At 37.8% G+C, this 18,338-nt stretch overlaps 1 protein-coding gene and 1 long non-coding RNA gene across 9 annotated transcripts in view; one reads left to right on the forward strand and one right to left on the reverse strand.

Annotated features, from left to right (window-relative positions):
- The window catches only part of LOC132379637 (arginyl-tRNA--protein transferase 1), a 153,458-nt gene that overhangs the window by 113,367 nt on the left and 21,753 nt on the right, over window positions 1-18,338 (forward strand). For all 8 annotated transcript variants that reach the window (XM_059947802.1, XM_059947797.1, XM_059947795.1 and 5 more), the window contains one exon: window positions 15,111-15,231. In XM_059947802.1, coding sequence (XP_059803785.1) covers window positions 15,111-15,231 — 121 coding nt within the window. The remainder of the gene's footprint in view (window positions 1-15,110; window positions 15,232-18,338) is intronic.
- LOC132379640 (uncharacterized) overlaps window positions 1-18,338 on the reverse strand; it is a 51,158-nt gene that overhangs the window by 31,419 nt on the left and 1,401 nt on the right. The gene's annotated exons all lie outside the window — the stretch shown is intronic.

Genomic DNA, 18,338 nt, shown 5'->3' on the forward strand with positions numbered 1-18,338 from the left:
TATATACTTCACTTAACATTGGAGGGCTTTGGAAAACAGCCTCATTAATTTCAAAGTGGAGCTCATGAAGTATCAGGTAAATATTTACTCAGCATTCAGTAAGGTTTGATTGGCTGTATTGTTATTTCTGTACAAAGGGAAACGTTTCTGGAAATGCTGCGATATTTAAATAGGTTTGTGTCTTTTTAATACATACTGGAGTAGTAGAGGATTGTAGCCGCATTTCAATTTTGTTGCATGTGAGATGTGGAGTATGATTGAGAAAAATTATACATAATACATTTGTTAAATTGTAAAGAACAAATTATAGGAGAAAGTTAAATGGTTATTAGTGAAAAGGAAGGTGGTTTATTGGGCAATGTACTTAAAACAAATCTTAGCTGCTTGCATAATGTATAGTGTATAACCTCAGTCAAGACCCATCAAAAAATGTAACCTTTAAGGCAGCGGGTAATTAGTTTTAGATCTTCATTCTAAGGTCAGCCAGTCAGACCTCATTTGAGCTGTGGGCTAACGTGGCAGAACTTAATCCTCTGTGTGTCGCTTACTAACTCTACTTAATCCTTTCTTGCATTGTTTCAAAGACAAAAAAATGATAAAAAGAGCAGCTTCCAACTTTTGTCTTCAAAATTGTTTTGTGTTTAAAAATTCCTGACTATTGTCTATACAATGCCATTAGGGTCTATGTTTCTACATGTAGTATAGGAAAAAAGATTCTAGTAGTTGGTTGTGATGTGAAATTGGAGTTTTAAGCTTCTGTTGCTCTTGTAACTACAAAAGCGTGTTGGAGGATGGATATTCTGATTCAACTAACATATCATGATATCCCAAAGACTTTGTAACATTTACCAAGTGCAAGACTAGAATGTTGGGGAATTTGTTTTACTTTCTTGGATGAATGCAGCTCCTTCAGCATTCAAGAAGCATGACAGCATCGAGGGCTTGACTGGTACCTCATCTATCACCTTAATCTCTCTACCATTAACACACTTTGGGTCCAGCAAGTGCTCACTACAGTAAGTATTGCAGTTGCTTGCATATGTCACTTAGACATGACTCGTATATCTTCAACTTCTCATGAAAAACAAGGATAGCAGCTGATTGGAACAGTGTTGCTTACAGGTACCCCTCCAAACTGACTTCAAATTACAGTATATCATGGTTCATTTGTCATTAGTGGATCTAAATGCTTTAACCCCCTGGCCAACAACATTCTGGAAATACCTTCAAAACTACAGCAGTTCAAAATAAATGTAGGTAATCATTACCTCTTCAAGTTTTTGGTAATGATTTTCAAAGTTCACCTTGCACAAGATTGTTCTCTTTCCATCCTGGCCAGTGATATTTCTTTTAATATTATTGAGCAAATTGACCAGAAACTTTGTGACCATTCATGCATGCATCCAGAAGTTGACAGATGTATTCAATGTTGGGTAAAACACTTTAGAAAGGATTTTAAAGTAGTAGAAATGCTGCAGGAACAATTCACTAAGAAAAGTTAGATATTTCAGCTTCAAGCCTGAACTAGTATAAACATTGGTCTTGTGCTCCTTAGAATCAAGGAAATTGAAAGAAGATTTGATAGAGCCCATTAAGAGAGCTCGGTATTCTGAAAGTCTCACCTGTTTGAGTGGTAGAAGCAGTTAGTCAGGCTTTTGGAGGGAATTAGGAGGCTAGTTGTGGGAAAATATATTCAGAGTTAAGAGGAAAAACAATGGGAATAGGATTGATGGGATTACATGAATAGCCAGTGGCCTCCAGTGCCATGATGATTCAATGCAAAAGCCTTTCAGTATAAGTGAAATGAAGGTGATATACATATATTTAGAGAGACAGGCAGGTTTAATTCTTGCTAACTGCAAGATGGTAACTACATTGCCATTATCCTTCTCTTGCCCATCTTGCAATCTCATTGACTTCATTTTTAGGGCGTATTTAGAGAATCAATTGATGATGCCTTTACTCCCTTGATCTAAATAATGAGTCGTCATTGCAGGGTACAATGTGAGTTATTTAGAACCAAGATGAGGAGAAATGTTTACAATTAAAGTGTTGTGAACCTTTCCAGTGCTCTATTCACAAGGCTATGTTTAATTCAGCCAATTCATACAGTTAAGTCTGAGATCAGCGGATTTTTGGGGACTTAAGGAATTGATATAGATATTTTACTCAGAACTTTATCATATAGGAGAGCAGATTCAATGGGCTACAAGGCCTATTCCTTTCCTACTTTTTTCCTCTCTTTTTTAACCTTGGTTTAGCTTCATAGCCCCACTGTCCTGATCTTTCCTGTAACCTAGGCTTCACTGCAATTACATTTCCACTATCTTTTTCTGGAAAAAATATTTTGTTAACACATTAATTTTTGCAAAAAAAAAACTTAATTTCAGTGCTGTATGGCTTTGAAACTGAATTTCCAGAAAAAGAAGGAATCATTCAGAAATTGTACTGAATATTAAACTTGAGAAGAAAGATACCAAAGGAAAACTGCTGATCTCTGATATCAAAAGAATAAGGAAGCAGCTATTTAGCTGAATGGCAGAGAAAATTTACTGAAGAGATGAAAGCTAAAGCTAAATTAATTGCAAGCTAAAAGTGGGAAGGGAGAGTCTGCATTGGTAACGTGCCACATAGCTGATTCAGAATCACAACAGAAGCAGTTTATTAGACAAATTAATAAAACATTACAGGTTAAGTTTTCCACGGAATTATACACTAAATAGATGCTTTTATGTTTTGCAGTAATGAGTTGAAACTGCTTTGCTCATCTTTGAGCAACATTCTGAGATTAGTTCTGCAGATATGTTATTTTGCTGTTTTTCAAATTACAAATAAAATATTGGTATTAGTAGCCTGTAATACATCTACAAGTAGCAGAAATGTATCAAACACACTATATTTGGATTAAAGTTAATTTAAAATTATGGAAGTTTTTGAGCTCTTTATCTGAGTAATTCATTTCAAAGGGGTCTTCTTTAGTAAGCATTTCTTACAAAAATAAATTTATTTTCTCATGGGTTAGCGTGGTTTTGATTTGATGTTCTGAATTGTTTGCTTTCTGCTATTATTTTCCTAACACTGAATTGCCCCACAATGCTAGTCAAAACAGGCAGGCTTGGGTTACTTCTGAAGGGAGGCAACATATTCATCTAAAATATAATTAAATTAATCTATGTTTGTGTGAAGGAATCAGTAAGTGGGGCCACTAAATCCTTGACCAAGTTTATTAAAGAGAATCTATGGGTGTCTTCTTTCACAGAAGACAAGAATTTAATAATCCTAATGACTGCCTTTCTTTCCTCCAGCTGAATTCTTCTGGACTTTAATGAAATACTGCTGCTTCATTTTGCAGTTATTCAGGTCAATGGAAACCACATTGAGACATATTATTCATAATTAAGGGAAAAAAAAGTAAGTTTCAGAAATAACAAGTACAGTCTAGCAGTTAACTAGAATGTCTCATACTGTAGCTTAGTTATATGTTTTTTGCTTTCTTATTCACCTTTTTAATTTTGCAATTACCCAATATTTCAGTAGGTTTCTGTTAATTTTGGGTTTGAAATTTCCATTCCTTGTTAATTCTTATTTTTAGATGTCTGTCTTTGAAATTTTGTTTAGTACAAATAGATTTGTTATTTCTTAATGTTAGTCATCTGGACAAGCAGCTTGACATGTAAATAGAATCCGATGAGTTTGATTATGGTTTTCATTTACTCTCCTGCTCAAAGAAAATTCAAATTCCACAGATTATTGTCTGGAAATTCAATTGCATACCACCTTCAGTTTAAGCAATTGAAAATCAGTTCTTTTCTCCCCACCTCCCACCACCCAAAGAGCGAAAGGTAATATCGTTTGTTCTTAGCTTTTTTCTGTTAATTCTAGACCTGTAACTAAGCTCTTTCTGATATTATCCGCCTATACACTCCTGGAGTAGTTTCTACATCAGAGATAATATTATCTCCCAACCAATACATTTTTCAGAACACAGTGTTGATCTCATCATGTGTTGACCCAACCCCTGAAATTACTCTCATTGAAAATACTAGTTTCTGGCCCCTGTCTCTCCTCTTCCTAGGTGTCTAAAAACTGCTTTGATTTCCACTCTCACCCCTTCCCATTGCAAAAAAAGTTGTTAAATGCATCCTCCATTGACTATCCAACTAATACTATGGTGAAAGCTTCCAGCATTTAAATTCATCTATTTGTTTTATCAACACCGCTGCCTCAACCCATTTGCTATTGTAAGTCTTTGCTGTGCTTTTGCTTCCTTCAGTTGCAAACATCCAGCTGTCATTGTTTCAACTATCATTGAATTGTTGACCACCTTTCATTGTTTTATTCAGATAGGTAACCCTTTCTGCAAATCCACTCAAGGTGGGAACTTTGCTCAAAATGTGTGTCTCTATGTTACAATGATAATTTTGTAAAGGAGTCAAGATGGGTGGTGTGTATGAGTTAATCTGTCGTATTGGAACAAAGTGAGCAAGACAAATGAAAAACCAGGGAAAATGTTTTGATGGATCTGTCTTTAACTTCTGGTAAAGAATCGTCAGTTTTAAGGGCCTTCTTTGTGTGCTATTTTCACACAGTTACTCTAGTTCTAAGACTTTAAGAATGAATAAATTTATTAAAACTGAACACTGCTGTAATCTGGTGCCACTGTAGCATGGCAGCTAGCATGACTAATACAGCTTGGGGCATCGAACTTCAATTCTGATGACATCTGTAAGAAGTCTGTACGTCCATCTCATGGAATACATGGGTTTTCTCAAGGTGCTCTAGTTTGCTCCCACAATCCAAGGACAGTAATGGTCATTGTAAATTGTCCCGTGATTGGGTTCTGGTTAAACCAGCGGTTGCTTGGCAACTCAAGGTGCTCAGTGCTATCTGAAAAGGGCTTTTGCTTTGAGAAAGGGATTCTTAGGAGTCAGAGCAGATTTTGTACTTTGTCTCTTTTAGTGACTGAGTTCAGAAATGGAAGAATGAGCAACTCAGCGTAACAGAAGGAAAAAAATTAAATCCCTTGAAACTAATCACAGATTTAATTATTTGCCATGAGATGTAACTTACATGAAATTACATTGTAAGTCAATAGGTTGTGTGTGATTCAATTATCTGTTGCTTAAACTCTTATTGGTTACTTCACGTGGAACTGTATTCTGAATTGTCCTGCTGCAAAATTTGTTTGTTGAGTTCGTAATTATATGATGACAGTAAATACCAAACCAGCAATTTGAGCAGCCAGCAAAAGACATCCAAACTATCCTTTCTGACAGAATTCCAGCATAAAACCACTTCTGCCTTTCCCCACTTTCTTAACTTTTATTTGCAAAGATATGGTATTGTATCAGACACCAGCATGCTTAAAGCTGTAATTAATGTTATATAATTGCAGAATTTTTACTGGTTGCAGGATAGATTCTCTTACTAATAATTAAGATTTGGGATGTACGATGATTTAAATTGCATTAAGTTAACTTAAAGTAAAAGGTTTATTTTATTTTGTAATTGCTCAAGTTTTTTGGACTACTATAAAAATAATTTCAAAACGCAAAGTTTGAATATTATTTAAACTTGGGTATCAAGCTGAAAGTGTTCAGGTACCTGAGATATCAAATGCTTAGTGTTATACTGATGTAGCATACCATTCAATAACAAGTTCCTTCATCACCACTTCAATGGCCTAATTAAATAATTATGTAAGTATCTTTTACTTAAAAATGCATCAAGACTGTGGATATAAGAAGTCATTCAAGGAAGTGTGGCGTAAGAAATCATTAAAACTATGTTTTGTGGAGTGTCCATAGTGAATAGTCTAGGCCTCAGTTAGTCATGATAGACCATGGATTTGCACCTTAGAAAGTTTCCAGGGCACAAGCCTGGGCAAGGTTGTATGGAAGACCGGCAGTTGTCCAAGCTGCAAGTCTCCTCTCTCCATACCACTGATGTTGTCTAAGGGAATGGCATTAGTACCCAAACAACTTGGCACCAGTGTCATCACAGTGCAATGTGTGATTAAGTACCTTGCAAAAGGACACACACGCAGCCTCAGACAAGTCTTGAACTAGCGACCTTCAGATCACTAGACCAACACCTTAACCACTTGGCCACGCGCCAACACAAATACACATTGTGAATATTCCATGAGGCAAATATGACAAATGCTGGATATGTACCTGACCAACTGTGTATTGATGGTACTTTTGCTTTTATTTATCAGCATTCCACTGTTTGCAGCTCAAACCTTTATCTCATCTATATTAAATAAAAAGTTCATATTCTGAGATAGTATCTCCAATGAGTGGAAACCTCCTTTCCACGTCTATGCTATTAAGATCTTTGAGGATATTATATATTTCACTTGGACCATAAGACAGAAGAGCAGAATTAGGCCATTTCGCCCTTTGAGCCTGCTCCGCCATTTCATTATGGCTGATACAATTTTTCTCTCAGCTGCAACCTCTTACCTTTTCCCAAAATCCCTTCATGCCCTGACCAATCAAGAATCTATCAACCTCTGCCTTAATTATACATACAGACTTGGCCACCACAGCTGCCTGTGGCAATGAATTCCACGGATTCACCACTTTCTGACTAAAGAAATTCCTCCTCATTTTCATTCTAAAAGGACACCCCTCTATTCTGAGGCTGTGTCTTCTGGTCTTAGACTCTCCCACCATAGAAAACATCCTATCCACATTCATTCTATCAAGGCTTTTCAACATTCAATATGTTTCAATGAGGTCACCTAGTGAATACATGCCTAGAGCCATCAAACCTTCTTCATGTGACAAGCCTTTCAAACCTGGAATCATTTTTGTAAACATCCTTTGAACCCTCTCCAGTTTGAGTATATTCTTTCTAAGATAAGGGGTCCAAAACTGCTCACAACCCTCCTGGTGAGACTTCACCAGTGCTCTATATAGTCTCGACATTACATCCTTGTTTTTATCTTCTAGCCCTCTTGAAATGAATGCTAACATAACATTTGCCTTCCTCACTGCAGACTTAACTTGCAGATTAATCTTCAGCGAATCCAACAGAAGGACTCCCAAGTCCCTTTGCACCTCTGATTTCTGAATTTCTATTCTTTGTATTTTCTCTCCATTTAGAAAATAGTCAACCCTTTCAGTTCTTCTACCAAAGTGCATGACCATAGACTTTCTGACACTGTATTCAGAATCAGAATCAAGTTTATTATCGCCAGCATGTGACATGAAATGTGTTAACTTAGCAGCAGCAGTTCAATGCAATACATAATCTAGCAGAGAAAATAATAATAAATAAACAAGTAAATTAATTATGTATATTGAATAATTTTTTTAACGTACAAAAACAGAAATACTGTATATTTTTTTAAAAAGTGAGGCAGTGTCCAAAGATTCAATGTCCAATTTGGAATCAGATGGCAGAGGGGAAGAAGCTGTTCCTGAATCGCTGAGTGTATGCCTTCAGGCCTCTGTATCTCCTGCTTAAAGTGAGAAAGGGACGTGCCCTGTGTGCTGGAGGTCCTTAATAATGGGAGCTGCGTTTCTGAGACACCGCTCCCTGAAGATGTCCTGGGTACTTTGTAGGTTAGTACCCGAGATTGAGTTGACTAGATTTACAACCTTCTGACGCTTCTTTTGGTCCTGTGCAGTATCCCTTCCATACCAGACAGTGATGCAGCCTGTCAGAATGCTCTCCACGATATAACTATTGAAGTTTTTGAGTGTATTTGTTGATATGCCAAATCTCTTCAAACTCTAATAAAGTATAGCCGCTATCTTGCCTTCTTTATAACTACTTCGGTATGTTGGGACCAGGTTAGGTCCTCAGAAATCTTGACACCCAGGAACTTGAAACTGCTCACTCTCTCCACTTCTGATCCCTCTATGAGGATTGGTATGTGTTCCTTCATCTTACCCTTCCTGAAGTCACAATCGGCTCTTTCGTCTTACTGGCGTTGAGTGCCAGGTTGTTGCTGCGGCACCATTCCACTAGTTAGCATATCTCACTCCTTTACGCCCTCTCATCACCACCTGAGATTCTACCAACGATGGTTGTATCATCAGCAAATTTATAAAGCCACTGCTGTATCTATGCTAGAATTTTTCCTGTAATACCATAGGCTCATAGCTTGTTAAGCAGCATCATGTGTGGCACCTTGTCAAAGGTCTTATGAAAATCCAAATACACAACATCAGCTGATTTTCCTTTGTCTGTCCTACTTGTTATTTCTTCAAAGAATTTCAACAGATTTATCAGGCAAAATTTTCTCTTAAGGAAACTATGCTGGCTGTGCTCTATTTTATCATGTGCTTCCAGGTACCCCGAAACAAAGTCCTTAACTGTCAATTCCAACATCTTCCCAGCCACTAAGGTCAGACTAGCTGGCCTATAATTTCCTTTCTTGAAGTGTGGAGTGGAGTGATATTTGCAGTTTTCCAGTCTTCCAGAACCATTTTAGAATCTTGAGAATCATTCCTAATGGCTCCATAATCTCTTCAGCCATCTCTTTCGGAATTCTAGGGTGTACACCATCTGATTCAGGTGATTTATCTACCTTCAGATCTTTCAGTTTCCCAAGAACCTTCTCCCTAGTAATGGCAACTTCACATACTTCAAGACTCCTGACACCTGTAACTTCCACTATAAGGCTAGTGTCTTCCACAGTGAAAACTGATGAAAAATACTTAGTCAGTTTATCCATCATTTATTGTTCCCCATTACTACCTCTCCAGCATCATTTTCCAGCAGTTCAATATCCACTCTCACCTCTCTTTCACACTCTATGCATCTGAAGTAGCTTTTGGTATCATCTTTAATATTATTGGCTTGCTTTTGTATTCCATCTTTACCTTCTTAATGACTTTTTTAGTTGCCTTCTGCTGGTATTTGAAATCTTACTAATCTTCTTAACTTCCCACTATTATATACCCTCTCTTTGGCTTTTATGATGTCTATGACTTCTCTTGTTAGCCTTGGTTGTGTCATCTTGCATTTGAGATATTTCTTCGGGCTGTATATATCCTGTGCCTTCCGAATTGCTTCCAGAAATTCCAGCCATTGCTGCTCTGTTGTCATCCATGCCAGTGTTTTTTCCAATCAATTCTGGTCAACTCCTCTAATACCTCTGTAATTCCCTTTACTCCACTGTAGTACTGATACATCTGACTTCAGCTTCTTCTCAAAATTGAGGGTGATTTTGATGATATTATGATCACTTGCCCTTAGGGTTCTTTTACCTTGTTTTCTAGTCAATTCCAGTTCATTGCACAACACCCAATCCAGAATAGCTGATTGCCTAGTGGACTTAACCAAGAGCTGCTCTGAAAAGCCATCTCGTAGGCATTCTAGAAATTTCCCATCTTGGAATCCTGCACAAACCCTGATTTTCCCAATCTGTTTGCTTATTGAAATCCCCCATGACTATTGTAATGGTGAAAAATACTTATGCCTTTTGGCATGCATTTTCTATCTCCTGTTGTAATTTGTAGACCATATCCTTACTACTGTTTGGGGTATATAACTTCCATCAGGATCTTATTACCCTTACAGTTCCTTAGCTCACTCCACAATGATTCAACACCTTCCCACCCTATGTCACCTCTTTCTAATGATTTGATTTCATTTTTTACCAACAGAGCAATGCCACTCCCTCTGCCTTCCTGTGTGTCCTTTCGATACAATGTGTATCCGTGGACATTAAACTCCCAGCTATAATCTTCTTTCAGCCATGATCCGGTGATGCCTGCAACATCATACATGCCAATCTGTGACTGTGCTACAAGTTCATCTACCTTATTCTGTACACTATGCACGTTCAAATATAACACCTTCAATCCTGTATTCATCCTTTTCGATTTTGTCCACCTTTTACAACTCATTCTGTTGTCTGCAATTTTACCATATGAAATCCTCTCCTTACTTGGAGTCTCACTACACATTGATTTTGTTTGTTAACCAACTTGGTGAGTACCCTGAAATTATACATTATATTGGGTTGTATAATCTTGATTTAAGATTTAATAAATTTTTGTTTTATTGTAAAAGTTTGTACAGATGCATTTTTAAGTGTGTATTTTATTTTTGACTGAGGCTCTGGATCTCCAGAGAACAGCCAAAAGCATTTCATTGAAAGAAATGTGTAAAGCCTTGGTGAAACATTTTGCAAGAACGTAACCCTTTTGGAATCAGTGGCAGTGAAAATGACTTGCTTTATTCGATAAATTTGCATGTGATTATAGTAATTGTTTCACTTTTACCTATGGGTTAAAGTATGTTAAAAAGTGTATACTCCACCTTTTTTGTATTGATATTTTGAATATAAGTGGTCAGGCAAGATTAAACTACCACTGTTTTGAACTGGAGGTGATAACATTTCCAGAGGACTAGAATATTAAAGCAAGGATATAATGCTGAGGCCTTATAATCCTCAGTTGGAGTATTGTTAGCAATTTTGAGCCCCTTATTTAAGAATGGATGTGCTGACATAGGATAGGTTCACGAAAATTATTCCAGTATTGAAAGGCTTGTAATATGAGGAACATTTAATGGCTCTGGGCCTCTACTCACTGTAATTTAGAAGAATGAGGGGTGACCTCATTGAAACCTATTGACTGTTGAAAGTCCTCGATAGAATGGATGCGGAAGTGTTCCCTATGGTGAGGGAGACTAAGACCAGAGGACATAGTCTCAGAATAGAGGCACGTCCAATTAGAATGGAGATGAAGAGGAATTTCTTCAGCCAGAGAGTGGTGAATCTGTGAAATTTGTTGCCACAGGCAGCTGTGGAGACCAAGTCATTGGGTATATTTAAGGCAGAGGTTGATAGATTCTTGAAGGGATTTTGCGGAGAAGGCAGGAGATTGGAGCTGAGAGGGAAATGGATTGACCATGATGAAACGGTGGAGCAGATTCAGTGGGCAAAATGAACTAATTCTGCTCCTACATCTTATGCTTTTATACAGCATGTTCCTTTACTGCTTCTGATATCTTCTTCTATTTGCAAATATATCGTAAAGGAGTTTACAGCCAAGGATCTTGTGCATTAAATTAAGCAAGTTTTATTTGTTCAGCACAGTCCCATTAGGGCTCAAAAGTGAGGCACATGTTCTATTGTTTTAGCATAGGTGATATTTAAGAATGATTATGTCAAACAGGATGAGTTTCCACCAAGTACTGACTTCAGTCTTACATCAAGAAATGTTATGATAAAGAAAGGAGTTCTGATCCATTTGGGTTTAATCTGGTTATGTCCCTTCAGGACTGGTTTTGAGAACTCAGATGGAAGTCAGCTGGATCAATAGGAGAGTATTGAAAAGGCTGGCAAATAGATATACTCCTATTTGGTGGGGTGGGTTGGTGTATAGAGTGTACAAGCTTCAGGTACCATTTTGCAAGAAATGTTAACATTCATGCCATAGCCTAGAGTAGGGATGGTGAACCTGTGGCCAGAATGAAGTCCTGGGGAAAGATCTTGGCTCAAGACGTCGACTATTCATTCCTCTCCATAGATCTGCCTGATTTGCTCAGTTCTTCCAGCATTTGGTGTGTGTTTATCACAGTGGGTTAAACTATCAAATGAAATGCCTTGCTACAGTGATTGAAATTTTCAAACAAAATCTTCAAAAGAATATTATTATGTTCAGCGTTTCAACAGATGACGTTCTTACATACTTTATAATTGGTCTATTTATTTAGAGGCTTAATTTGATGAACTGATCTGTGTATTATCAAGCAAAAGAAACTATAAGTAAGCCTTATTATTCTAGGGGCGTTGGTCAATTAACTGATCCAAGACTTGTTTAGATAGGAATTTCTGGTGTAATTTGTTGGCATTATGAAGAATGAATATTGTGAATCATTGCATATACGTAGAGCACATGCTATACGCAAAGCATCATCGCAGAGGAGTGCCTTGCAGCAATTTATTTGTTAGCAGAAAACTAATTGCTGCTAGTTAGTTGTATTATCAGATATAATCAACTTGCCTTTCCATGTTTTGTTAGCTTATTGATTACATTAGCATCTTGAAATTGTAAACAGTTAAATTATACCGTATATAGAGAACCTATAGAAAGTATTCACACCCCTGAAAGTTTTCATGTTTTTCTGTTTTACAACACTGAACCACAGTAGATTTAATTTGGCTATTTTGACACTAATCAACAGAAAAAGACATTTTTGTGTAAAGTGAAAGCAGTTCTCTACAAAGTGATCTAAATTAATTACAAACATAAAACACAAAATACTTGATTGCCTAAGTATTCACACCCTTCAAGTCAGTATTTAGTAGATGCACCTTTGGCGGCAATTGCAGCCTTGAGTCTGTGTGTATAGGTCTCTATCAGCTTTGCACATCTGGATGCTGAAATATTTCCCCATTCTTCTTTACAAAACTGCTCAAGCTCTGTCAGATTGCATGGGAATCATGAGTGAACAGCCCTTTTTAAGTCTAACCACAAATTCTCAATTGGATTGAGGTCTAGACTCTGACTTGGCCACTCCAGGACATTAACTTTGTTGTCTTTAAGCCATTTCTGTGTAGCTTTGGTTTTATGCTTGGGGTCATTGTCTTGCTGGAAAACAAATCTTATCCCAAGTCACAGCTCTCTTGCAGACTGAATCAGGTTTTCTTCCAAGATTTTCCTGTGAAGCATCCCTACAGCATGATTCAGCCACCACCATGTTTCAGGTAGGGATGATGTGTTTTTGATTATGTGCGGTGTTAGGCTTACGCCAAACATGGCATTTAGTCTAAGCAACACACACAAAATGCTGAAAGAGCTCAGCAGGCCAGGCAGCTTCTATCAAAAAGAGTGTAGTTGACATTTCAGGCCAAGACCCTTCAGCATGACTGAAGTCAGAGTAAAAGAGGGAGAAACACAAGGTGATAAGTGAAACCTGGGGGTGGGGGGGGGTTGAGGTAGAAGCTAGGAAGTTGATAGGTGAAGGAGATACAGGGTTGAAGGGGGGGGGAATCTGATAGGAGGGAACAGAAGGGGGAGGAGCACCAGAGGGAAGCGATGGGTAGGTAAGAAGATAAGGTAAGAGAGGGAAAAGTGGAAGGCGAATGGTGTGGGGGGTGGGAGGATCTGGAAATTTGAGAAATCAATATTTATGCCATCAAGTTGGAGGCTACCTAGATGGAACATATGGTGGTGTTCCTTGAACCTGAGTGTGGCCTGCTCATGACAGTAGAGGAGGGCTAAGGATTGACATGTTGGAATGGGAATGGGAAGTGGAATTAAAATGAGTGGCTACTAGGAGATCGTGATTTTTCTGGTGTTTCTGGTCTGATGTCCAAAAAGCTCAATTTTGGTTTCATCAAACCATAGAACCTTCTTCTGGCTTCCTTCAAAGTCTTCCAAGTGCTTCTGGCAAACTTTAGCTGAGATTTCATGTGAGGTTTTTTCAACAGTGACTTTCTCTTTGCCACTCTCAGATATAGCTGTGACTGGTGAAGCACCTGAGCAACAGTTGTTGTATGTGCAGTCTCTCCCATCTCAGCCACTGAAGCTTGTAACTCCTCCAGAGTTGTCACAGGTCCCTTGGTGACCTCCCTCAGTAGTCCCCTTCTTACACAGTCACTCAGTTTTTGAGGACAGCCTGCTCTGGGCAGATTTACAGCTGTGCCATATTCTTTCTATTTACCGATCAGTGACTTAACTGTGCTCCAAGGCATATTCAGTGACTTGGAAATTTTCTGGTAACGAGCTCCAGACTTGTGCTTTTCAATAACCTTTTCACTGAGTTGTTTAGAAAGTTCTTTTGACTTCATGGTGTAGTTTTTGCCAGGATACTGACTCACCAGCAGTTGGACCATCCAGACACAGGCATATTTAGAAACATAGAAAACCTACAGCATAATACAGGCCCTTCAGCCCACAAATCTGTGCCGAACATGTTCTTACCTTAGAAATTACCTAGGGTTACCCATAGCCCTCTATTTTTCTGAGCTCCATGTACCTGTCCAGGTGTCTCTTAAAAGACCCTATCTATATCCGCCACAACCACCGTCACCGGCAGCCCATTCCATGCACTCACCACTCTCTGCATAAAAAACTTACCCCTGACCTCCCCTCTGTACCTACTTCCAAGCACCTTAAAACTGTGCCCTCTCATGTTTATTTTTACTACAATCAATTGAAACACATTGACGGCACATGATGATATCCATTAACAAATTATGTGACTTCATAAACCGATTGGCTACACCAGTGATAATTTGGCATGTCAAATGGGGGTGAATACTTAGGTAATCAACTTCATTGCAAACTTATACTTGTGATCAATTACAGTTACTATAATTAATGTAGTCCACAAAAAAAGTGCGGCATTGTTTATTTTTCTAGTGGTTATAAACATTGTTAACTTTGTAGTTGTATTAATCTTCCTTATTTTCTGATTATACTTCGCACTTGCTATTTGCTAACTACTGTTCCAAGGCTCTAGAACCTTGATGGAGATATCATTCCCAGAGCTTTACCCATTCAATGTAGGTATGAATATGGAATGTAGTGTTAGTTCCTCAGACATTCCTTTCATCACTGAAAAAGTGGTTGACTTTACAGAGCTTTATTTAAATGTGGTATTTTTATATGTTTTGATTCTTGTACATTTAAGATTATGTAGGATCAATTCTCCCCACATTTTCAACAGCTTCCTCCAAAGTCTTCCACTCAGTTACACCCCAGGGGCAACGTACAATGGCCCATTAACATAGCAACCCAAACAACTCTGTGATGTGAGAGGAAACCCAAGCATCCAGGGGAAACCCATTCAGTCATGTGGAGAATGTGCAAACTCCACACAGACAGAACCTGCCCTTGTTTTATTGAAGCAAAATCACATAGTGAATGTATATTTATGGGTGTTATCCAGTTGTATGTGGCTGCCTTATTTAAAATTAAAACATCATGCTGTGGATCGTCGCAAAAGATGTTTACTACTTTGGCTTGTGTGCTTTTGCAGGAATAATGTACTCTTGTTACAGTTACATTTTTAAAGTTTCATTGAATTTCCCCTCATTTTGCTTCTATTTTTCAATGTTTGTTAATTTACAATAAAGAGACATTCACACTGCAACTGTACAACTTATACCCAGTGTTTCTTTTGTTTCCTAGGGTCAGTACCATCCATCTGATTTGTTGTGTCCAGAGACGTATAGCTGGGAACCCATTGAGATGTGTCGGGCAAAGTTAGACCAGTCTAAATATAGCCGGCTAAATGAAGATTCAAATGCAGGTTGGTTTACAGACTGATGAATTAGGCTGCTTTTGCCTACTAGGTATCAGCTAGCTAACTAACTGATTGTGCTGCTTATTAGTGTTCAGAAGAATATAATCAATTCTTATGAAGGAAATGACTCTATATTTTATCTCTGTTTAATGTTATTTTTCTATTTGGACAACGTGTTTGCGATCAGTATGTTTAGTTGAGATATCTATGATATTGTATCTTGCTGCTGAGGACATATATTTCCTTCATTTATTTCTTCATTTTGTTTTGTGTGTAACAACTCTGTTTTGTTTTATTGTTTCTTTTTTGGGAGAGGGATCTGAGAATTGCAATTGCTCCTGAGAAGATGGTGGTCAGTCACTGGATTTTTTCAGGTGAAGTGACTCCCATAATGTCTTAGGGAGGGAACACCAGGATATAGACCCAACAGCAATGCATTTCAAAATCAGGGCTGAGGGGATTTGGTTATAGATTGTAGAAAGATTCTGGGGTAACTTGCTGCAGAAGACGTGGACAGCTTTGTCTGTTGAGGAGTTGTGACAAGAACTGAACATTGCTCCTTTATCAGCAAGTATCACTAATTCTGACCTAATGAGGGTCATTCGTGATAAATTGAAGATAAGTGTGTCAACGAAACAGCCCTAAGGAGCTCCTGCCATCATAATTTGGGGCTGAGATAGTTGACTTCCAATAATCATTCTCATCTTTCTTCTCACATAGTCCCAACCCTGACCATTTGGCATATTTGTCCTTGATTCCACTGACTTCAGTTTTACCAGCCCTGTTGATGCCACACGGTCAAATGCTGCCTTGATCTGTAGTGCACTTGCTCTCATTTTATGGTAGACTTCTACTATTTTGGTCAACGTTGTGATGAGATCCTTTAGGAACCAATGGGAAAAAATGGGCAATCTGTGCCAAAAGATATGGTTAAAATTCTGACTTAATGCTTTTCATCACCATTCATAAAGGGAACAGACATTGTAGTTCAAGAATTCAGTGAAGAATAAGATGAGTATCTAGTACAGATCTCCATAAGTAAAGAGAAAGTAGTGATTTCAAAAGCTTAAAGGTAGAATAAATCCTCAGCACCAGATGGGATTTATCCTATACTATTATAGGAACAACAGAAGAGTTTGCCAAGGTTCTGGCCAAAAGTTTTAAATCTTCACTAGAAGCAAGTGAGATACTAGAGAGCTGGAGGACAGTAAATGTGCACCACCCTGTCCATTGAGAAAAGAGCAGAGTAGAGCCTGATAACCTTTGACCTGTGAGTCTATCATTATTGGTAGGGAAGATGCAGAAAAACTTTCTGATTAATAACCATTTGGAAAGGGATGGGCTCATTGAAGAAAGCTCATCTTGACTTTGTCAAGGAGAGATCCTGCCTGACCAATTTGACTGAATTCTGTAAAATGGTAACAAAAAGCATCAATGTAGACTTAGGTAATAAATGAGATTTTACATGGATTTCAGTAAAGGCTTTGACAAGGCCTTCATGGAAGACTGGCCACAAGGTTAGGGCCCATGGAATCCAGGGCAAGTTCAAAGTAAAGTTATTATCAAAGTACATGTATGTCACCATATACAACCCTGAGATTTTGTTTTGTGGGCATACTCAGTAAGTCCAAGAACCATAACAGAACATTGAAAGACCACACCCAACAGGACTGACAAATAATCAATGTGCAAATACAAAAAAAATACGTGACTTTGATTATAAAGAGTAACTTGGAAAGCTAGATTTCTCTTAATTAGAACAGAACGAATAAGATTGTCTCTGATTAAGCTGTTCAAGATTGTGAAGGATTTAGATTTAGTGAACAGGACAAACTTTTTTTCCCCTCCAGGCTTTAAGATAGTCATTAGAAAGATTAAATTCATCATCACCTACAAGTGGAAGGGAGGCTACCAGAAAGGTAAAAAAGAGAGAAACAATGACTAAAAACTATACCAGATAAATAATTGAAAAGAGAAAATTGGTTTAAGAAATAAACAGAACTCAACCATTTAGTGAGAGGACATGTTGCTATTATGGTACATATCACTGCTTCTTCTGCAACACTCAAGACATTTGAGTTTTTACTTGTGCTACAGTGGAGACAATTCCTATCAAAGACAAGATGGTTGAGTCCACAAGTATTGTAATGAAACTCTCTATCAAATTAATAGCGGGAAAAAGTAGACTCAAAATTTACACAAAACCTTTTGCAAGGTTGGAATTGGTCTTGTACTCCTGTCGTTGTCATGCATTCTTTTCTGGTAAACCTGGTACTTTGCCAAGTATTTCATTGTCTACAATTAACTTTGCAATCTGCCCTTCAAAGTTCTGGCTTGAACTCTATATACAGCATTTGTGTGTGCCCTCACCCTCCAATAAACTGGAGTACCCTTTACATGCCACAGATGCAGACCACTATTGCCAACTGTATTGAGATCATCAGTTAATGTCCGCAGGAAGAGCTGGTATTTCAGCTGATGACTTCTGGGATCAATTAGGGACAACATTTCAAGGGAGCTGTCTCCATTATTGTGCTATTGTTGCTCAGCCATAGGTTTTTAGAATAATCCAGAATTAGTTAACCATAGCTAGTGGTAGCTTTAATTCCAGCTTTATTTAATTTCTTCAATACAAATTCTATAATAAGATTTAAACTTGCACCTTGGATCAGTGGTCCAGAAATGTAATTGTTAGCCAATAATTGTTAGGGTAGATGGAAGTAGTATATTACAGAGGTATTAACAGATTATGCGAATAGTAAAACTGTGCCAATGGCATTTCATATAATTGCTTTTATATTGTCATCCATATCAAACCTAAAAAAGATGGGCTAGGAGCACTGTTAAAAAGTTAAATCTAATTCAAGTGCTGCTTCTTAGAAATCATCTCCATGTTGCTGATTTCAGGCAAGTAGTTCCATAATAAACATCTATCACCAACCTCAGTGCACCAACTGGTAAAACTCCTCAGTTAATCCATCTCTGCATTTTGAAAACATTATGCTTACAGTGTGAATTTGATTGTGAACAGGATTTATTTAATAATCAGGTTGAAGCATTTGCACTAACCTGATTTGAATAATTAATTAAAGCAATATTGGAATGACTTCAGT

Source organism: Hypanus sabinus, chromosome 22 (genome assembly GCF_030144855.1).
Source record: "Hypanus sabinus isolate sHypSab1 chromosome 22, sHypSab1.hap1, whole genome shotgun sequence".
NCBI classification, from domain to species: Eukaryota; Metazoa; Chordata; class Chondrichthyes; order Myliobatiformes; family Dasyatidae; genus Hypanus; species Hypanus sabinus.